Genomic DNA, 21,598 nt, shown 5'->3' on the forward strand with positions numbered 1-21,598 from the left:
AGTCGAAAAACAATGTGCCATGATATTATCAACTATATGCAGAAAGAATAAAACACTGAGCAACCTGCTAGCCCCAGCTGTCCTTAAGCAACACAAAGATAAAAACAAAAATGGGAATAAAACCAATAAAAAGAAACAAAAAGATGAAAGTGGGAATGGATGTAGGAAGTAATGGTATAAATTTCTTTAAAGGACAGACAGGTAGGGTAACTGACTGGCATAGATGTGGAAGGTTTACTAAATATAACTTGTGCTGGAAGAAAATACAGTTATTTAGGGTAATGAGGGTCCATCTGAGTATAATATAAATAGTTTTATAACTTGCTCTTCCCAGTTTGTGGTATATGTTATTGAAGGCTGTTTTAGAGGTAAATTCATAGGACGTATGGTCCATTCCTTCTGCACAAGATTATATGAACATATATGTAAGGTTAGGCAAGGATCCATAGAGATGTTACAATTCAGATATCAAATAGTTTAGGGCATGGGCTATAGAACAAATACAAATAGATGCATATAGGGGAAAACAGGGTGAATTTTTTTGGATAAAAGAAAAATGTACTGGGTGTTTGCCTTATTGTATAATAGTTTTGACCTTAATGGGTTTAATGATAATTGGAATCTAAAACCATTTTATTAAGTACATAGAGGGAGTTCTCATAAACATAAAATTAAAACACAAAATTAAATAGCTGTGAAGATTCTAAAAATAATAATAATAATAGCTATTATAGTTATGATAATTGGTGGTATTATCATTAAAACAATGAGGGTGATTATTGTTATTATTTGTTTATACAAATAACCTGCTAGGATATCAGGGGCGCTGCTACCAAGAAGTGAGCTGAGAAACTCGCCTCAGGCGGCAGTGTCCCCAAAGTTACCAGGGGCGGCAAAAAGCCGCTCCTGGTAACTTTAAGAGCCAAATTTACAGTTTCTAAAACAGAAATTCGGCTCTGCTAGTGTAAAGAGCGCAATTGCTCTCTGCACTAGCAGAGGCACTCCCACACTATGCTGAACCAGAGAAAAGACAAGACATTCCAGGAGTTTAGAGGCTAGGGGCAGGAGAGAGACCGAAGGATAGTTAGATAGACAGTGTAGCCTTTTTAAGCTTGACACATGCTTGTTTGAATAGAGAGCGGAAAGTACCAGAAGCCAGAGAGGAATTGAATATGTGGGTAAGAGCTGGAGTAAGGGCAGGGGCACACTGTTTTAGTAGGGATGAGGGCATAGGATCCAGCGAGCAGGTAGTAGGCGGAGAGGATCGGAGAAGCTGAGAAACTTCAGACTCTGTTACAAGATCGAAGGAGCTGAATACAGAAAGAGGAGATTTAGAAAGGCTGTGATTGTTGGTATCTGACGGTTGGGAAAATTGTTTTGCGGATAGAATTGACTTTGCTTTTAAAAAAATCAGCAAAGTTCTGGGGGTATGTTCAGATGCGAGTGAATCATTATGCAAAAGATGAAGAAGTGAGTTGAATATGGAAAAAAAGAGTTGTGGGTTGGTTTTATCATTATTTACAAGTGAAGTATAGTATGTTTGGCCTGGGATAGGGTGCCATTGAGGCAGGCCATAAGAAATTTATAGTGGAGGAAGTCTATGTAGTATGCAAGACAGAACAAGAGATAAGATGATGATCTGAAAATGGAGCAGGCTCACTGTTAAATGCAGAAAGGTTTAGATTTTTGGTAAAGACCAGATCTAGGAAATGACCATCCTTATGGGTGGCTGTATTAGCCCACTGCTGGAGATCAAATTACTGTAGGTTAGATAGAAAAATTGAGATGGCCAGAACTGAGAAGGGCCATCTATATGGCAATTGAAATCACCCAAAATAATTGTAGGGCTGTCAGAACATAGAAAAAAAATGATGTGGTACATTAATTTAAGCAGCCATAACTGTAAATGCATCATACTGGTTTGTTTTAATGCATTTTTAACCTTCTTTACCAGTGCTATTTTCAGAAATTCACACAAAACAACCCTGTTTACATGAGATTTTTTTGGCAAAAATTGTATTTCCTTTATTTTTGTGCTAGTTTTATAAATCACTGCTATATTCCTACATAGCTTAGCTCAGCCAGCTAGAGAAAATGTCATGACATGGAAGTGGAGGAGCTGATTTAAGCATATGTATATATAGGTTGACTGCTTTATATTTCTAATTTTGCCAGTGTAAAATGTACCCCACATTCAAACATACACATACTAATGGTGCATGTATCTTTAACTGTGTAAACCATCCTGAGATGTCTGAGGAAGCAAGTATTTCTAAGAGAATTGGTTATATTGCATTTGTCTTTTTATTGTCTATGATCTGATCATTTTCTATTGACAATATCAAACCACTACAATTTTTTAAGGATAATTATAAAACATATTCATCTGAGGCCTATGTATGTCAAATGAGCAATATGGTATCTCCCACTATTGTATATAAATATGTAATATGCATAGAAGGAATTTGATTTAATAAGCCATGCTTTTGTTCATGACTATTTATAGAAACATCAGTAGAAGAGCAACATTATTTATTAATAGGGCAGGTCTTCTTTTCAATGCAAAAAGAGGCCACATGTGCGCAAAAAATATACATGGTGGCGAGTTGTAAGGGTTATATAGCACAATCACAAAACAGTGATTGCCGTGGCTCAAGATGAAAACCTCTTTCCCTCTTGGGTACACAAAAAGCTTTATATGTGTGTTTCTTTAAGAAGGAAGAGGGGAAGAGAGGACATATCTTTTATTCCTTAGTGTTTAATAGCTTCTTATTACCTTTCCTAACACTTTTCATGGCAGACATCAGAATGTCACTGACCTATATACTAACAGGAAGACAGGTTGAAGTAGCACCTTTTAAATGCTTATGCACAGAAAAAATGTGTTTGAAAGAAACATTGATAATAGCAGTACAAGCCTTAGAAGACTCTGAAAATCATTTTGCAAGACACAAAAAAATGATGGTCTTATCTAAAAGCTGTGAAACATTACACTATGCCGAGACAGGTTTGACTTCTTGCATGAGAAGCAAAATTTACAAGGAGCGTAAGGAAAAATGGCACTTGTAAAATGATCATTATTTACTTTTGAATAAACACTTCTAGATGATCCTTGTCTCTAAATAATGGAAGTCTTATTGCATAGAATACATCAAATTTTAATAAGAGCAGTGATCTTCTTGGTTAGTCCATAATAACATTTAAAAGCATTTCACAGCCAACATTCAATGTGAATAAAGTTAAAGTTATTATTCATATCAGGCACAAGGGTTTTATTAATTACATATTTATGGGCTAAGATTTAGTCACACTTTGAAACTCAATTAAAATTCATAATTTGCAATTTTCTTTCTGTTCTACAAGACTTTGGCTTGAAATGTACAAGGAATATATTATGGGACAGAATTATCAAATTTCAAACTGAGAAATCCAGAGGGATTCCCAGCATTTCAATATTTTCCCTTTTGTCAACACTTTCTTGACTAGCAGGAAAATGTTTAGCAAACTGACAGATTTGTATAAAAAAATACCTGTGTTAATTTGTCAAACACTTTCATTTTAATCTGGTGTTAACGCTCAGTGCAGCTCAACAGCAGAGCTAACGGGAGGAGGGTGATTTTTTTGCAAAGGCTACTAATAGAAGATGTTTACTGGAGAATGTATAATTATATATCAATTTATAGCGGTTGCTCTCTTTATGGAGAATTTGAGTCTCATTAGAGTTTCATTATTCTCTGTTACTGAGCACTAACACTCACCTAAACCATTATTATTTTATTTAGTAGCACAAAAAAGGCAGTTTTTTCAATAGACCCTTCTCACATAAGACATAATGCCACAGGAGAAAAAGCAACTCCAGGACTAATTTGGACCACTACAAAAATGCATTACACAACTACAGGGATGCTTTGTCCTCTGCAAAGCAGTCCTACTTTGCCACTCTCATATCCACACAATCTCGCAACCCCAAACAAACACTATCAACTCCCTTCTACATCCACCCACCCAACCTACTGCCGCCTCCTCTCTCACTTCTGAGGACTTTGCTAGCTATTTTATAGATAGAATTCAAAAAATCCGCACAGAAAAAAATTGGAACCCTAAGGACATCACACTAACAAACATTCCCTCAGCTGCTACTTTTCTTGCATCCTTTCCTGCGCTTACAGAGGAGACTGTCTCCCTTCTCCTGTCTAAAGCTCACCTTACCACCTGCTCTCTTGATCCTATTCCTTCTCATCTCATTCCTCCTTTTTCACATATATTCACTCCAACTCTCACCTCTCTATTTAACCTCTCTCTCTACTGGCATATTCCCACACTCATTCAAACATGCAATCACCAAGCCCATACTTAAAAAGCTTTCTCTGGATCCTACACTCCCCTCTAACTATCGTCCGATCTCTCTACTCCCTTTCTCCTCAAAACTGCTTGAACAATGATGTACATAACAAACTCTCACACTATCTAACATCTAACTCCCTACTTGACTCTTTTGAGTCTGGCTTCCACCCCCACCACTGTACAGAAACTGCTCTCACTAAAGTAGCATATGACTCGCTCTAAAGCAAAGGGCCACTACTCTCTCTTAATCCTGCTTGACCTTTCTGCAGCTTTTGACACTGTCGATCATTCTCTCTTGCTCCATATTCTATCCTCGCTGGAGGTTCAAGATAAGGATCTTGGATCTCCTCCTATCTTTCCAACCCTTCCTTCAGTGTCTCCCATTCAGCCTCCACCTCCACTCCTCAGCCTCTCTCAGTTGGAGTCACATTTGACTCTGCTCTCTCTTTCACTCCCCACATTCAAACACTCTCTAAATCCTGTCGGTTTCACCTCAAAAACAGTGCACGCATTCAACCTTTCCTCACTCATGAAACTGCCAAAATTCTCATGCACGTCTTTGTCATATCTCGATTAGACTACTGCAACTTGCTGCTCTGTGGGCTTCCCCTATCTAAACTGACCCCAATCCAATCCATCATGATCAGTGCTGCCAGACTCATACACCTCTCCTTCCGCTCCACAAGTGCCAACCCTCTCTGCCAATCATTGCCCTTTCTACCTGTCACGTACAGAATTCAGTTCAAGATTCTTGTACTCACCTTCAAATCCCTCACTGGTGCCACACAGTTCTATTTAACAACCACAATCACCCCCAGACATAACCTTCGCTCTACACATGACCTCCTTCTCTCCTCCTCACTCATCCCTCATCTCACTCTCACATCCAGGACTTCTCACATGCTGCACCCATCCTCTGGAACGCTCTTCCTCATCCCATTAAGTACTGCCAGACTCTCCAAGCCTTTAAACAGTCTCTTAAAACTCACCTTTTCATTCAAGCTTATAACCTAAACCCTCAGAAATTATATTACCCACTAAGCACCCTAATCTTCCCTCAAACATTCACTAACCATTGGTTTTCACCTTTCACACCACACTTACTGTCACTTTACACACTTACATGAACTCTAACGCCATGCTAGTTACCCTGACCTTATGTCTCAGCCCTCCCTTTTAGAATGTAAGCTCTTGTGAGCAGGGCCCTCCCCCTAGTGTCTCCGATGCTCATCCAATGTAACTGCAAACCATTTTTGTGAATTGTTTCTATGTACATGTTAACTGTTCTGTCTTTTGTACCCCTATATTCTGTAAAGCGCTGCGTGAATTCATGGCGCTATATAAATAATAATAATAGTAATAATAATAATAATAATAATAGTAATAATAGTAATAATAAGGAAAGCAGACCTATGAAATGGTAAGTAGCCAATGCAAGGCCAGGGTATATACAAGGGATAAAGGCTATAAAATACCAGGTCTAAAACCTAGCAAAGTACAAAACAGAGAATAATACCTTACAAATGGATATTATTGGAGATTTGGATAATTACAAAAAAATTGCTGCATTTTAAGGAGCAATCTGCCATGTCTGTTTTGCTGCACACAAATATAATCTGTAATTGCTCTGCATAAAATAATTATCCCAATACCATTTGAAACCTTATGAATAAAAGCCTTCTACCCCTCCCTTATTCCCCAAGCTCCCTCCCCCACAAGGAAAGCAATAACCTGACTTTTATGACACAAACAGGCAGACAACAAAGACTTAAGCCATGTTCTTTGTTGGGAAGAATCATTTTATTATACATTTTATAAAAAAATATGGCACCAAAAAAAGAATATATAACAATCAATATAAAAAGCACAAAATTGTGGATCCAGACCTTGACCTATTTATTATCTTTTTTTTCCTTGTAATTATTCTATCATCACAGTCACAGTCACCCTGCAAGATAGCAATGTAACTGGGGCAGTTGTTTATTTGCAGAAATTAACAAAAAAAAAACAAGCAAAATCAAATTCTGTAATAAATGTGCCAGGTGCTACAAAAAAGTTTGCTTTGTTTTCTGTGCAACATGTGCTTGTAAATTAAATGTAGCCCTGTTACTAACAGAAAGGGTTGTCAGCATTTAACACTGAAAAGCATTTAAAAGATAATCATGTTTTAATTGAATTTGACTTGATGCCTTGCATGTTACAACAAAAAAATGAGGCTAACAACACCCCATGTAATTTGTAAGACATAGCAAAGTAATGCAAATAAGAGGAGTTCAATAGGCTTTTATTTTGAACGACATAATGGGAGCAGTCCCAAGTTCCTACAGTGCAGGTATCTGGTAAAAATCCCTAGACCCATATGAAAAGGGAATTGGGACTAAATTATTTTAGATTGTTATAATGAATCCTGCTTTATTTTTGGACTAGGGATTTGCCGCTAGGATCCAGGGGTTTTAAATGATAAGCTGTCATATAAGCTGTCTATAAAAGTTTAACTAAGGTCTTGGCAGTTTTTTTAATAAGCATTGTTGTTTAATATGCATTGTATTTTATATCTGCAAAAAATACCTACAGAATGAAAACAAACAAATAAACAGATGAGACAAATATAAGGGTAGGCGAAGTATAGTTGCTCATGCTACATACCTTGTGTGTTGAGATACATGTTGTGCAGATGACAAACAGCAACACAAATCATGGTCTCAACCAGCCATGTTCCCAACATCCCTCAAGTATTGAGACTTGACACTGAGAAACTTACAAAAATGTATATTGCATATAAACTATACTAACTAAATTTGGCCAATGTAAAATTTTTATGAGGAGATTTTCCACATTCCAACAATTTATGGCTTATATAGTAATAAGCATTGAAAAAGGATTTCCTGATAGTCACCAGAAGATACTGTAATTGGATTTGGTAAGATGGGTATTAATAACTAATACACATCTTTGGGATGGCTTACACTAAATTGTGGTAACTATAGTACAAAATCTGCAGACTTCTTTCCACAGCAAAAGTTTGCCCCAACTAAGTGACATTAAGGGCAATATTGGGTAAGGGACACGGATAATAAAAGCTTAAGGACTGGGCAGAAGATTTTGACAGGTATTTGCCCAGTCCACTGAGGACTGCAGAAGATTTTGACAAGCATTTGAATATCCTGCCTGCCCAGTCCCCCCTGTTTGGTGGTGGTTTGTACCACAGCTTAGCAGGAATTATGCTTCTTGACCTTAAATATGTTAATCTCACTCACTGCAAATTTAGGCAATAGGCAATCGCATTGCATTTGTGAATAAAATTCTCTACAAGATGTCTATATTACCATTAGATCCCATTCAGTTTAAATCATATTAAATCACTTTTTAATCTGTATTAGTTAAACTCACTGATCCAAGTTTTTCTATTTTCTCCTGTTCCAAAGAGTTGCTTGCCTCAGCAGGATCAATGGTGGGTGGCTCAGCACCCTTCTGTTGCTTATTCCCTCACCTTCCCTTGCCTTGAGTATGGAGCATGGGTACTTATCCAAGCCCATCCTGGTAACATATAATGGGCTTCAGTTTTGACACAGGGGTTTCATGGCATGTCTGAATGTCATTACTTACCCCCTAAGCCACATCAAATTTTCCACTGCTCCATAGGGCAATGTTTTCTAGGTGATGCTACTTGTTGCATTGTTCTGTCACATTTGGAAAATGTGATCCATGAGTGGATGGCCAACAAGTAGTAACATTATTAATTAAATTCTTTTAGCTTTTAGAGCTGAGAAATGTAATGGAAAAAGCCAATATAAATTCATTTTAAACATTATATATAGAAATCAATAGTCTGCAACTACAAACAGCTACTTCAGTTATTTCAAGCCATCCCTGGATCTATTAATACAATGTGTGTTGTCTCTTGCCTGGAGTCTTTACAGTGCTTTGTTTACCCTTGGATGAAATGTATATTTATAAAGTACACAAATTGAGTTTGCATACAATATTTATCTGTATAAGTTAAAGTCAGTTGTACAATATAAGCACACACATATATCCACATACGTATAACAGTGAGCAGGATTATTGAAAGGGATGGTTTGTGGCACCCAGGGTAAAACTAGTCAATGTTGTGTTGTAGAAACTAGAGGAGTCAGATGTGAAATTCCTTGTGACACAAAGATTTTATTCTGTGTATAAAATGTATGGCAAAATCAGCCCTGTACTTACTATCAACCATTGGCATCATGCTCCTATTGACTTACTCTGAAGTGTACATCTAAATAATGCATAAGTTAGGGAATTCGAAGAGAGGGATAGGGGACACCTTTGTGCCTCCCCAGCCTGCTCCTCATTCGTACAATTCAGAATTGTATTTACAGGAATTCTCAGGTCCTTGCACTTGCTGGAGCTCGCCGCAGAGGAAGGTTGCAAAGTGAATAAAACATGGCAAGCAGTGCAAGCCTGAACTGCTAAAAGCAAAAGGAAATACAGAAGACTGTAAGTGGAATTGAAATTTCTTTGCACAAATGTTCAGAACAATAGGAACCATATGTGGCATCTCATATTCTCTCCAACCGTTCCAGCCGTGGGCCATTATGCAAAGAGCGTACCCAGTCGGCCCATGTCCATACATTGTGATGTAAATTGTTGTATAATAAACTGTATTCTGCATGAGTAAAGGAAGAGTCACTTCCTTTTCAATCTGTTACACCTGCTTTTGTCAAAGATCAAAATAAAATTGTTTTTGTAATCTGTCAGAGATTGGACTAGTACTAGACAGTCTGGAGCCACACTAATTTCATTACTATATAACATTAAGAGAAACTTTGTTGAGGCTTATACTGATTAGCCCCAAGTACAATATTTTTTTTTATATTACATTGCACTATTTCCAAATTATGTTTTCAGTTGGTTAAATGAATTGTGGTAATAACTGTGCATCCTTGCTATCTGCAGGATGCAGTATTACATTATATATTTATATAATTCATCTTGTAATGTTTCTTCACTCACTAATAAAATACAAATCAACTTTAAGCATCCCCTTTAGGGATTCACTCCTTTTATCTCTATGATAAAATTGTGTTAATATTCATTTATTCATTCAGGTATTTGTGTCCAAAATTGCTTCTGGAACTAGACAATCTAATTCTTATACAAGGTCAATAATACTAGCTATGTTCCAGTTCAAGGCTATTAAATTAGTAACAATTATATGCTAATAATAGTACTATCCTGTTTTTGTATACCGAGAACATTTTGTGCTGCAATTTAGTTTTACTGAGATTAGACCTCATTCGCATCAATTCCTATATCACATGACCTTCCAGCCTAAGGTCCCTTTAACATTTAAACAAAACACTATGGTAAATTTTGGGCATACACGGCAAGATCCACATGGCAAATGTGCAGATCTTTATCATATCTGGCCACCAACACAGCAGGCAAATTAGGGGTTAATAGATTGGGGTTTGCCAACAGTGTACAAAGACCTGTTAGAAAGGGGCCACATAAACATGCTGAAGTGGTCATTGTCCAATGGGATTTTCAAACCTGCCTAAATTGGCCAGAAATCTATTGTGCAGACCCTCCCAAGGGTCCCAAACAGGGGCTGCTAAGCTGCTCACTCAATCTGTCTGTGTAAGGCCAGCTTTACTGTATGCTTTTGGATTGGGTTTGCAAAATGGGGTGCAATATATTAAACCTGGTGTGACCACCAATGCCTAGCCTTGAAGGATAAAGGAATACATGCTGTAACAGGTGGACAGCAATAACAGAAGAAAAAATATTCTTACTGTAGACTGGGCTGTGGACAAAGTAAAGATACAACCTTCATTTTCAGTATTTCCTTGTTAAAAAATAATAGATAATAGATAATATAACATTTCCCTCAGGCCCCTCTCCAATAAGACAAATTGCAAAGTACATGGATGTTTTCTCTTAAGCAAAATGACTATACCCTGATGTTATTCTATAAATGCTATGTATCCCAGGGCTTAAAGGCAAATTAAATATTATAATATTATAATTGCTAGTTACCCCAGAAATACTGGTGGGGGGGGCAGAATGGTAATTTTAGGGAATTAATAAAGATGAAAAGGTCAAGCATCCTGGACTAATGTCATAGCAGAATGAGTTTTCCTTTTTAGTTTGTTTTAAAATGATCTGTAACCTGGATACCTATTTAACTTTTATATCCAGCCTATTAACCTGCCTGTATGTTTATAGGAGCGTGGGTGGAAATTGAAGAGCTTTGGGGAAATGTGTGCTGATTCACTAAGATAAAAGACAGCTTAAAGGAAAACTATACTCTTAAATATTGCAGGTTTCTCCAAAAATATATCTAATTATATAAAGTAACCATATTTATATTTATATAATTACTGTATATAAGTGACCATATGCAAAACTGTGGTTGCTAGGTAACTGCTAGTTGTTGTGGAACAAAAAGTAGATGTGCCACCTAAGAGGGTTTGAGTCAAACCAACATATATCCTGTGTGATAATGGCATAAAGATGACATAAATAAAAATGAGAGATAAATAATAGACAAAGTACATAGATATCAAGATCAGCAAGCATAAATATTAGTTAGAAAGAATTAACATATATAGCTTACAGTGTATCAAAAGCAAGATTCTGTACTTAGTCTTACATACAGGGAAATGTTTAAAGGAACTAAGAAGAAGAAAGAAACAGTGGGTGGGTACATTTATATAGAACTCCAGTACTGTACCACAGGAATAAAGCCGTATAGATAAAAGAACAGGAGCGTATAATCTGAAATAAAAATAAATCTAAAAAACACATTACCAGAAACTAAGAACTGAGGGGCACATATGGGAGGGAGAAGTAGCTGTAGGAAAAGAAAAACAGTGACAAAAAGAAAAAGAGGGAAAAATAAAGGAAAGAAAGAACAGAGAAGGAGGAGAGAAGGGAGAAAAAGAAAGAACACTGAAAAGAAGAAAAAGACCCAAAAAGAATATAAAAGTTTTATTTGTGAACCAATGTTTCAGTCTCCACTGAGACCATTCTCAAAGCATCAGTGACTAATAATTTATACCCGACTCCCAAAGAAATAGTGCCAAAATTTGAATTGTGGGTGCTAGGTAACTGCCAGGTGCTGTGGAACAAGAATACAGAATAACAGTAGATAAAAAAGGTGTTTAAAACAAAACATATATCTATGTGATAATGGCATAAATTGACTTAAATTAAACTGAGAGATAAATAAAAGACAGAGTACACAGTATCACGATTGGCAAGTATAAGTGGTTAGGGAGAACCAACATATTTACCTTACATTGTATCATAACCAAGATGCTGTATGTAGGGGTGTTTTTATTAACATTGTAGACAAACAACCCCAGTGATGTTGCCCATAGCAACCATACAGATGATTGCTTTTATTTTCTCATTTCTAGGGGACTGTTCAAATCTAATTCAGATTGGTTGCTATGGGCAACATCACTGTAATAAATACACCCCCTAGTCTTACATACAGGAAATGTTTAAAAACTAAGAACTAAGGATAAGAAAGAAACGGATGTCATCAAGACAGAGGTGAGGAGAGATGCTGTGAGCAAAATGAAAACATCCATGTAATAGACAGCTAACAAACATCACCATAATAATTATTTTAATATATATTTTATTATTATTGTTATAATATATAAATATTTTGTAAAACCTTATGCGGTTTAATGTTACCCGCACATGAATAAACCAGCATGTAAGCATTTTAACCAGTATTTTGAGAGGACAATAGCAAGACAACACATAGTCATGGGTCCATAAGCAGATGTAACATGTATAATGGTGGGTAAATTTATATAGAACTCCAGTACTGAAGCACAGGAAATAAAGTAATATAGATAAAAGAACAGGAGCGTATAATCTAAAATAAAAATAAATATAAAGAACTCATCACCAGATGGCTCATATGGAAGGAGGAGAAACAGGAAGAAAAGAGAAAAAGGGAAAAAAATAAAAAAAGCAAATGAAAGATGATAGAAAGGAGAAAAAGAAAGGAAATCACTGAAAAGAAGGAAATCTACAAAGAAATGGATATCTGCCTCCTATAAGAATACAACATAGCAACGGTATAAACATATATGATATTATACGTAAATGGAAGTTGTAAACACAAATGACTATATAACAAGTGTTTTAGGCCATTACACAGAACTATGGGGCAGATTCACTAAAGGTTGATGAAACGAGTGCTATTTATAGCATGCGCTAAAAATTTTATCACTTCTTATTTTTTGCGACAACGCTCGATTCACTAAAAGGACAGGTGTCATGATGAAGAAGCGATGTTCTTTGCGTTATTTAACTCGCGATTACCGATTTTCTTGCGTTATTTCCTGTCATCCGCGATATATTTTGCCGTGTTCGATATTTAGCGCACAATATTACGCACAAAACCCTTACTTTTTGAAAACTACTGTTCTGAAATTACCATTTCCCTGAAAACTAGAGGATGCATGACTCTAGGGCCAACAAATACTTGAAAAAATCCCACTGCAAAGTCCATGTTGTGTTGCCAAAAGCTCAGGAACCATCATTTTCTTTAAGTACCGCCTGCCCCAAAAGGTGTTAATATTCACACAGATTAATGTGATATTTTGCGCGTTTAACGCTTCATATGCTTTTGTGAATCATGTTAGAACTATTTCTATTTGCTAATTAACGCAACACAATGAAATAATGCTAAGCGCTGATGCGTTTTTTTGCGCATGCGATATGTGGATTAACGCATGCGAAATGACTTCAGCCCCTATGTCTGAAGTTTCTAGATGGAGCAGTTTAATCCCTAAATTGTCCAAATATCCATAGGTATAAACTTCTCCTGGTTGAGAACATCCCAAAGTCAACAGAAAAACTTTCTTATTTAGACCCCCGGAGGCTATGGATTCACTTTGTTTCCAGCCCAAGCAGCAAAAGTCCATGATCACCACACCTTGAGGGCATGGGCATGTAATTAATAATCATATAGTGGAATGGTGGTAATGCATGTTTTTTATAAGAAATGTTTTGCAAGAGGAAGTCCAGTTTTCAGCACTTGTTTGATTGCAGCCTAATGGTTTTACCTACATATACCAGTCCACAGTGGCACCATACAATATACTGTAGATTACAAATTCACTTGTGCATATGAAATTAAAATGAATCCCATATACCCTGTATATGGATGGCTAAAAAGTGTACCCTTAATTAAGTCATTACATGTCCTACAGTTATTACAAGGATAACATCTGTTTGTTAGGAGCAAGGTAGTTGATGCACAAATGGTGCTTGGGCATTAGTCTTTCTGTATTAGTAGGTCACCCAGGCTCCTGTCACATCTAAAGGCAACCATTGGGGGATTTGAAGAGCCAAAGATCAAAGTCTCACCTGTTTTAATTTATCTTTGGTCACTTGGCCCATTTGATTATTTTGTGGGTTGAATGTAGTCAAGTTTCATGCCATGTACTTGTTCCCTGGCTTGTTGTTTCTGATTTAGTACCTGTTTCCCTGGCTTGTTGTTTCTGATTTAGTCTTGTGTCTACCTACAGATACAGTTCTATAATTTTTTAAATTTGGCATTCTTTAGCCAGAGGTGTTTTTAAGCATTCCCATATCAATTTCATTTTCAAGCACAATTTTGACACTGCTGATAGAATGGGGTGTTTAAGCCTATGGTATATCTGACTCCTCCACACACCAGGTTTTCTCAGAGTAAGAAAAACACAGCAGATTACCCTGGAGTTTGGAAGGCTCACACGGCATATATAAGGGCAAAATACATTTAGCCCAAATCAAATATTTGAAATCCCGGTAGTAACTCTTAACTCAATTCCCTGACACAAACTGCAGTTAGCAAGAACAGCTTTAAGTAAATAACCTGTGTTCTGAAACACTACCAGCCTGGCAAGCTTCCAGCACCAAACTATTAACTATTCAAACAGTGCAAGTAAATTAGAATATACTGTACCAAAATATGGTTGCCTTTAGATGTTGTTCAATTGACCAAAGATAATAGAGAGCCTACGGTCATAACCTCTGTACAGCTAGCTTCCAATACATTCTCCTCCACCATAATGAACAGAACTTTTTCTTCATTATTATATTAGCCCTTATTAATGCAAATATAATCTAGATGAGCAAGTCAGAATTCCGTTCATACTACAGATATGCCATCCCTAAGTGCCTCATTGAGTTTCATAATAGAACCTAGATGACATATATTCACTCCAACCAGAAAAATTGGTATAAAAAAATATGAATGTCAAAATTGTTCCAATAGGTGTCACAGTTCAAGGGAATACTCAGGTGGCAATATTTGTGTCTACCTGCCCATATATATGGAATCCCTTTATTAGGAAACCTCTTCTCCAGAAAGCTCTGAATTACGGGAAGGCCATCTCCCATAGATACACAATATGTGTATTTTTAAAATATAATGTAGCGGCTGTTCTTAAAAATGAGGACAGTAAGACGGACTCTGGAATTCAGTGTCCTGTATAAAATGGGTCTTCTAATATCCTTATATTTTACAATAGGAATTAGTATAGATTATCTCTTTGTGCATATGGAATGCCAGCTGGAGCTGAGGTACCAGGTATCTAAGTTGTTAAACTGGAAAGTAACAAAAAGAAACAATGATCAGAAAATGAAACATATTATAGTAACTTCTTCCCAATGGTAACACCAGTGGGTATAAGTGTGTTGACAAAATCATAATGTTCATTATGGTGAATTATCACCTGATTATATCCAAAATACAATACTGTATAAATAAATAAATACCCAACCCTAAAGTACATTAGTCTAATGTATCATGTCAGAATCATGAGGAAATGGAAACCACATTATTAAGGTGCAGTCTCTTGAATGCAAAAATAATGTTGGAAACAATACATTGGATAGACCAGTTGAGTAAAAGTTCCTTTAGTACAAATTCCTAAACATCTATGTCTGGTGTTCCCATCACTGGAATCCATGTTAAGTGAAAATATCTACAGTCATTCCAATTTTTGTAAGTTGCAGTTTCTCCTCTGTGGAGGGGTGGAGCTGGGGAAGAATGAATTGTCCTGATAACCAGAGTCTAGGGATACTTGGGCAACCTTCCCCGTACCTACTGCTGTTCTCACAGCTGATCTGTTTTTTTTTTGCCAATAAATTGAGATCCTAAAAACTTGAAACTTGAAAAAACACAAAAAAACTCAAAAATCTTGAATTGAAAATATGGCTTGATTTGCCTATAACTCCCATTGACTTTTACATAAACTTGCAAGCTTTTAGCTGCCAAAGTTATAAATCTGAGTTTTCAAGTTTCTCAAATTAAATACTTAAAATTATGTATCTCTCTCTCTCTCTCTCTCTCTCTCTCTCTCTCTCCTCTCTCTCTCTCTCTCTCTCTCTCTCTCTCTCTCGCTCTCTCTCTCTCTCTCTCTCTCTCTCTCTCTCTCTCTCTCTCTCTCTCTCTCTCAAGGAGCATTTCCTACAAACAATCAACTGCCCCAGGTGCTGGCCAGAGGTTTATATAAATAAACAACAGAGTGCCACACACACAGGGACTTAAAACAGAACAAAAAATCTTTATTAATCCAACGTTTCGAACACTAAGGGGCAGATTTATCAAAGTGTCAAAAGAGTTCACTGCATGAATACTCACTTTCTATTCATTCCTACAGGATTTTTAGAAGTGTATTTATCAAATATAGAATTCTAACTTTCACCCATTGATAAATATACTTCAAAAAATGAGTAGAAAGTGGGTGAGCTTTTCTACAGTGAGGTTTAATTTCACACTGTGATAAATCTGGAGGCCTCCAAGTAAAGTGTTCTTTATCACCTATATATATATATATATAGGCACCCAAGGATTTTGGCTTACCATGGCAGCCTTTGCAGGTTAACCCTGGCTTGCCTGTATAAAAAACAAACAATATTTGATAGCCCCACACCTGCCTCTGGACAGTTAGAGCTGAATCCTATGGCACAGCTGATGGGGGTGTCCTTGTCTTTGGCACAGGAAAGCCTTTGCGCATGTACTCTTTGGATAGGTGAGGTGGCAGTTAGGATGCCAGGGCTAGGGCAGTGTTGCTTGTAAATCTGGCACTGACAACATGGCATTAATATTCTTCTTCTGTAGTATAAAAAAGTTTGTATTTTAACCCAAGTTTGTATTTTAAAGTACTTCCTTTCTTTTGATTTATGAAAGAAGGTAGCAAAAAAGGCAGTGGGCAAGGGAGATTTTAGCACATAAGAAGACTGAGTAGGTAGCGGAATAGGGGAGGGGGATATTGTCCATATGTTCCACAGATTCAGATAGGATTCACCCTGCTAATGTGTGTCAATAAGCAGCTAGAATCAGAGAGCGCCCCAGCTCAGTGAACAAGTTCATGGACATAAATAGTAACAGGAGATGTAAGGAAGGAAACTATGTGTCACTGGGGTGAAAATAAGTGTAAATTATTAGTCGATAGATTGTATAAGTATAGTGGCAGTTCCAGTCCCAGGCTAAAATACATGAAGGTTCTCATAATCGTTCTGAGAGGTCTAAAACCTATATTCTATTTATAAACCCTATGAATGTTCTATTACATATATACCCTGTATATATTTAAATGCACACATATTAATGTACTGGTGAATATTAGAACATGCTTTCTATAGATGTACATGTCATTGTATTGTGTGGACTATCTTAAACATGATAACATGCACAGAACTGGAATGGATTTATATCACTTTATCTTCCTATAGATTTCCCAAGCACTGTAAATACATTCTTACTTGGTTAAAAAGAATTGCCTCTGATTAATGTAATTAAATACTAGAAGGATTGTGTAATATTTAAGGGCAAGCCAACCATTAAAGTGCAGTCGTTGTTGTTTTTTTTTCCAGATTCTATCTGGCCCTTCAGGGGTTAATACATAGTGATTGTACAAGTCGTGCTGCTCTCAGTTGTGCCACAATCCTTCAAACCCTGATTCCCCGCCGTCTCCCCTTTTGGGATGGGCAGCACATGGCCACTGTCACACACATGAGAGATGGGAGGAAGGCGAGTGACAGGGGAAAGCCATCAGTGCTGTTGGATGTAGTGATGCAGAACAGCTCCTGTCTCTCAGCACCAGCCGCAGGGGGTCCCTCTTCTCCTCCCCTTTCCCAGCCGGCAGCTGATCGGAGTGCAAAGGAAAGAAAACAAAGGGGAGAGACAGTGGGAGCAGCAGGAAAGGCTCCAGAGAGGCACAAAGCTCAGCCCCACAGTGTCAGCCTGAGCAGCCTCCCACACAGCCACATCCCCAGTCTGCTCCAGCCCTGCTCCGACACTCACACCCCGGGCTGCCTGCCCTGCTCCTCCTGCCATGCTCTGCCCATGGATTCCAAATGGCAGGGGAAGTTTGCAAGAGCAGAATGAGAGCTAGCAAGCCTAGTCCTCCTGTCCCCAGATGGGCGCCTGCCTGTAACCCACCCTGCTGGCTCATGACTAGGGAGCTGATGAGACTGGCACCCTACCCTTCTGTGTTGCTAGGTTAAGATAACATCTGCCTGGATCTTTGGCTATGGAGAGAGAAGTCGGTGACCCCATGTACGGATGTTACTTGAGTAAATGACAGAGGCTTGTGGATTACTTTGCCCTCAGTGCTGACTACTTATTAGGATATTCCTGGGCTATGCTATTACAATGGTGTTTATAGTTGGTTTAAGGTACAGAAAACCCAAGTGGATCCATAAAGCCATGGCTCACTGAGGGACACTCGGCTTTGGGTTGCTTGGTGCCCGTTTTCTTCTTTGTTGGTACTTTTCTCTGCATCAGAATGAAGTCTGTGTTCTACAGTCGCTTCTTTATCCTCCTGCCTTGGGTGCTGATTGTGGTGATTATAATCGATAGTGACACCAGGAGATCCCCGGGCTCAGGCAGGGTCCCCACTGCTCGCTATTACCCTTACTGGAACCGTAGGGTCGGCCGTGCAGCCCTCATGAAGCCCCCGCCAAGTGACCCCAGTACCCACCAGGAGCTTCTCTCTGCCACTCAAAGGAGGAAGAACGAAACTGTGCCCGTTATCTATGCCATCACCCCCACCTACAGCCGCCCGGTGCAGAAAGCTGAGCTTACCCGCCTGGCCAATACCTTCCGCCAGGTGCCGCGTTTGCATTGGATTGTGGTGGAGGACTCTGTGCACCCAACGGAGCTGGTGAGCCGCTTCTTGGCCGGGGCAGGAGTCACAAGCACCCACCTGTATGTGCCGACACCGCGCAGGTACAAGCGCACTGGGCTGCCCCGGGCTACTGAGCAGAGGAACGCAGGGCTAGCCTGGCTCCGGCAGGAATATCAGCGCCCAGGGCTCCGCACAGCTCAGCCGCAGGACCCAACCGGGGTGGTCTTCTTTGCGGATGATGATAACACCTACAGTCTGGAGCTTTTCCAGGAGGTATTTACTAACATTATTCCCCTGCAGTTGTATTAGCAGTGTCAGGAACGCAACCAAAAGCAGCCTGGTTTCCAAGATTTAGCCTGTATAGAATAGGGTAATGCCAAAACTGATGGGTTTGTAGGAAATTGTTTTTGATAAAGCCCGGTAAGCACACTTTATAACCAGACTGTTAGTTATGGGTGTAAATCACAGAGCCAGGAAATCCGCAGAACTTGTTAGCAGTGTTTTCAGTTACCAGGCAAACCATTTCTAAAAACTGTATTTCCTATCATGTAATTATATTCACAGAAACCAAACTTATTCCCTCTATGTTGCCTGCAATGTAGCTGAACTTTACAAAATACAGAATAAAGTATAAAAATATAAAGAGACCCCCTGCCTCTTGTTGTGCTGCAACTCCCAGCAACCATCTCAAGTGCAATGTGGAGGAATTTAGGGACTATGGTACTACAAGGACTAAAAGCTGCATGTAAGTAGATGTGAATGAGGTATTTAAACAATGCAAACTCCCTTTTTCTAACTTAACACATACAGAAGAAATAACACTGAGATTTGTGGGTTCCCTTTGTGCAGATGCTACAGGTATCCATGCTCCCACTTGCTGCACTCACTCAGTAACTTACTCACATGAAAACAGAATGACAAGCAGTCACACAAGCAGTTTCAGCCTCTCTCTCTCTGTCTGGCACAGCACTATGTGGCCAGGCTGTCTATCCTTTAGATGTATAGACACCATGATGGGAACTTGGGTCTTACCTGCTTAAGTTGGAAACTCCAGGGGGTCGTGTGTGCCCCAATCCACCCCCCACTCCACCCTATGGGTACCTATTGAATGTTATCCCTGTGTAAACCTGACAGAGTGGTCATAGCGTCTCACTGAGTTTCAGCACCAGGAAAGAGAGGACAGCTCCACCAGCAAACTCTTAGCCCCTCTGATGGGAGGAATTGGGTGGGTTTTGGTGATGGTTTGATTATATTTTTATGGAAAGCCTCAAAAACTGGACTACTAATTAGTTTGTTATCTTTGTGTTCGGCTTTTTATTTCTAAATAAAGAAAAAATCCTATTGACCTATGACCAACTCATTTGTTCTGTAGGTATCGTAAATTATTTAGGCTTTCCCCTGTTCCCACCTGTTCTGCAAAGCTGCAATCCTCCAACAGATGAATGCTGTAGGGGTGGTGGGCATTTTAGTTTTTTGAAAATGGAGGTCCGCTTGTCACACATTACTGGTGGCTGAATATTTGAGAACATTTCATACAGACCACATTAATTAAACAGTAAATAGTACTGAACATGTGATGTGCCTGGTATTAACACTAAAACATATAAACGTAGTATCAAGCCATTAATTTATATACTAAGTAACAAGTGCTATAAAATATTATTATCCACATCGGAACACTTAATAATATGGTAATGCTGATTCGTATGAGGAGTATCCAGGAGTTTAGTGTGAAAGATCACTGCTGGTGTGGTTGTACATTTGTCCCAACAGTATATTAAATAGTCACATTTTTCATTTACCATAGTAATACATTTTACTATACTGCCTATAGTAACGTGTGTCTTGTTAATCTCTTAGATGTTATCACCGCCCATGGAAAAAAAGGTAAATATATTTAAGGCAGGGAAACATTTACCAAATGTCTCCATAGGAAATTACGCAGACCTTTTAATCTTGTTTTCCTTAGCAATTAAAATCAGAACTGTATTGTATTCTGCCAATTCCCTTTCATTACCACAGACAGTGCAGTTAGAAAAGTGATAAAGTATGGAGATTTTGAGCATCAATCTTGATATATTTGGCTAAATTCCAGGGTTGGAAGAATGCCTTGGGTATAAGATGGCACTGTGCCCTGTTAGACTGTCTGTTAATAGCAGAAGATTCGTTTATCAGCTTATGTAAAGGGCTAACCTCAAGTAATGGCACTGGCCATACTAAATACTTTAAATAGGGACTGCCTCGAGCAGTAATTGAGCATTTAGATAGAGCAAGCCTGTGATAGCTGCAAGGATATTCACAGATAGAAAACTCAGTTTTTTTAATTAGTAAATGCAGTAAAGCAAAAGTCTGAGAGGATCAGTATATTTCAGTGTTTTATTATATGTAAGCTAACTTGCTTCCTACTACATCTGTAATTGTGATGCACCTCACAGAGTAACATGTGTGATTTGGCTCACCAGAACTTATTCAATAACATAAACCATGTTAATTATATAATTAGCTTTTCCTGACAGTCTTTCAGAGATGTAAAATATTGATAATTAAAGATAATTGAACAAAGCTATCTTATCTTTCATGCGTTCTCTACTAAAATACAACTCACTGTGTGTTCAGAAGATTCCTTTTTTTTGTTTGATATTTATGGGTTGGAGCTGCCAGAGTGCTTGTGTATTTATTACATTCTGTATTGAAATTTGATAATAATGAGGGTTTGTAAAATTGGTGAAAGCACACATTGAACAGGACAAAAAAGATGGATCAGTTTCCCTGTGAATTAAAGACCCATTTACATTTCCTACAGAGCTGCCTAGGGACACCTTTGCTTAATTTTACTATGAGAGTTCAAGCAATAAGTTCAAGAGTTGACTGAGTAAGACAGGGGCCCCCATAGTACAAAAAAAAATTCCAGGTGCCTTCCACCTAATGTGTACATTTAGGGAATGCAGCTTGTACAACCATCTCTTGTGTGTGCAAATATGAGCTGCAATGCACCCATCTGCTGGTCCTTACTGGGTACCCCTCACCCCAATACCCCCAAAGTTGTTGACTCTAGTCCTTAATAGTTACACTACATGAAGTAGAACAAATAATGAAATTGCAAATATTTGATTGCATGA

At 38.2% G+C, this 21,598-nt stretch overlaps 1 protein-coding gene across 1 annotated transcript in view; it reads left to right on the forward strand.

Annotated features, from left to right (window-relative positions):
- The first annotated feature begins 17,784 nt into the window (after positions 1-17,784).
- Positions 17,785-21,598, forward strand: part of b3gat2 (beta-1,3-glucuronyltransferase 2) — a 70,660-nt gene continuing 66,846 nt past the window's right edge. Inside the window, 1 exon segment of the mRNA NM_001030353.2 lies at positions 17,785-18,752. Within this exon segment, the coding sequence (NP_001025524.1) occupies positions 18,138-18,752 (615 nt within the window). The 5' untranslated portion in view covers positions 17,785-18,137.

Source organism: Xenopus tropicalis, chromosome 5, assembly GCF_000004195.4.
Source record: "Xenopus tropicalis strain Nigerian chromosome 5, UCB_Xtro_10.0, whole genome shotgun sequence".
NCBI lineage: Eukaryota > Metazoa > Chordata > Amphibia > Anura > Pipidae > Xenopus > Xenopus tropicalis.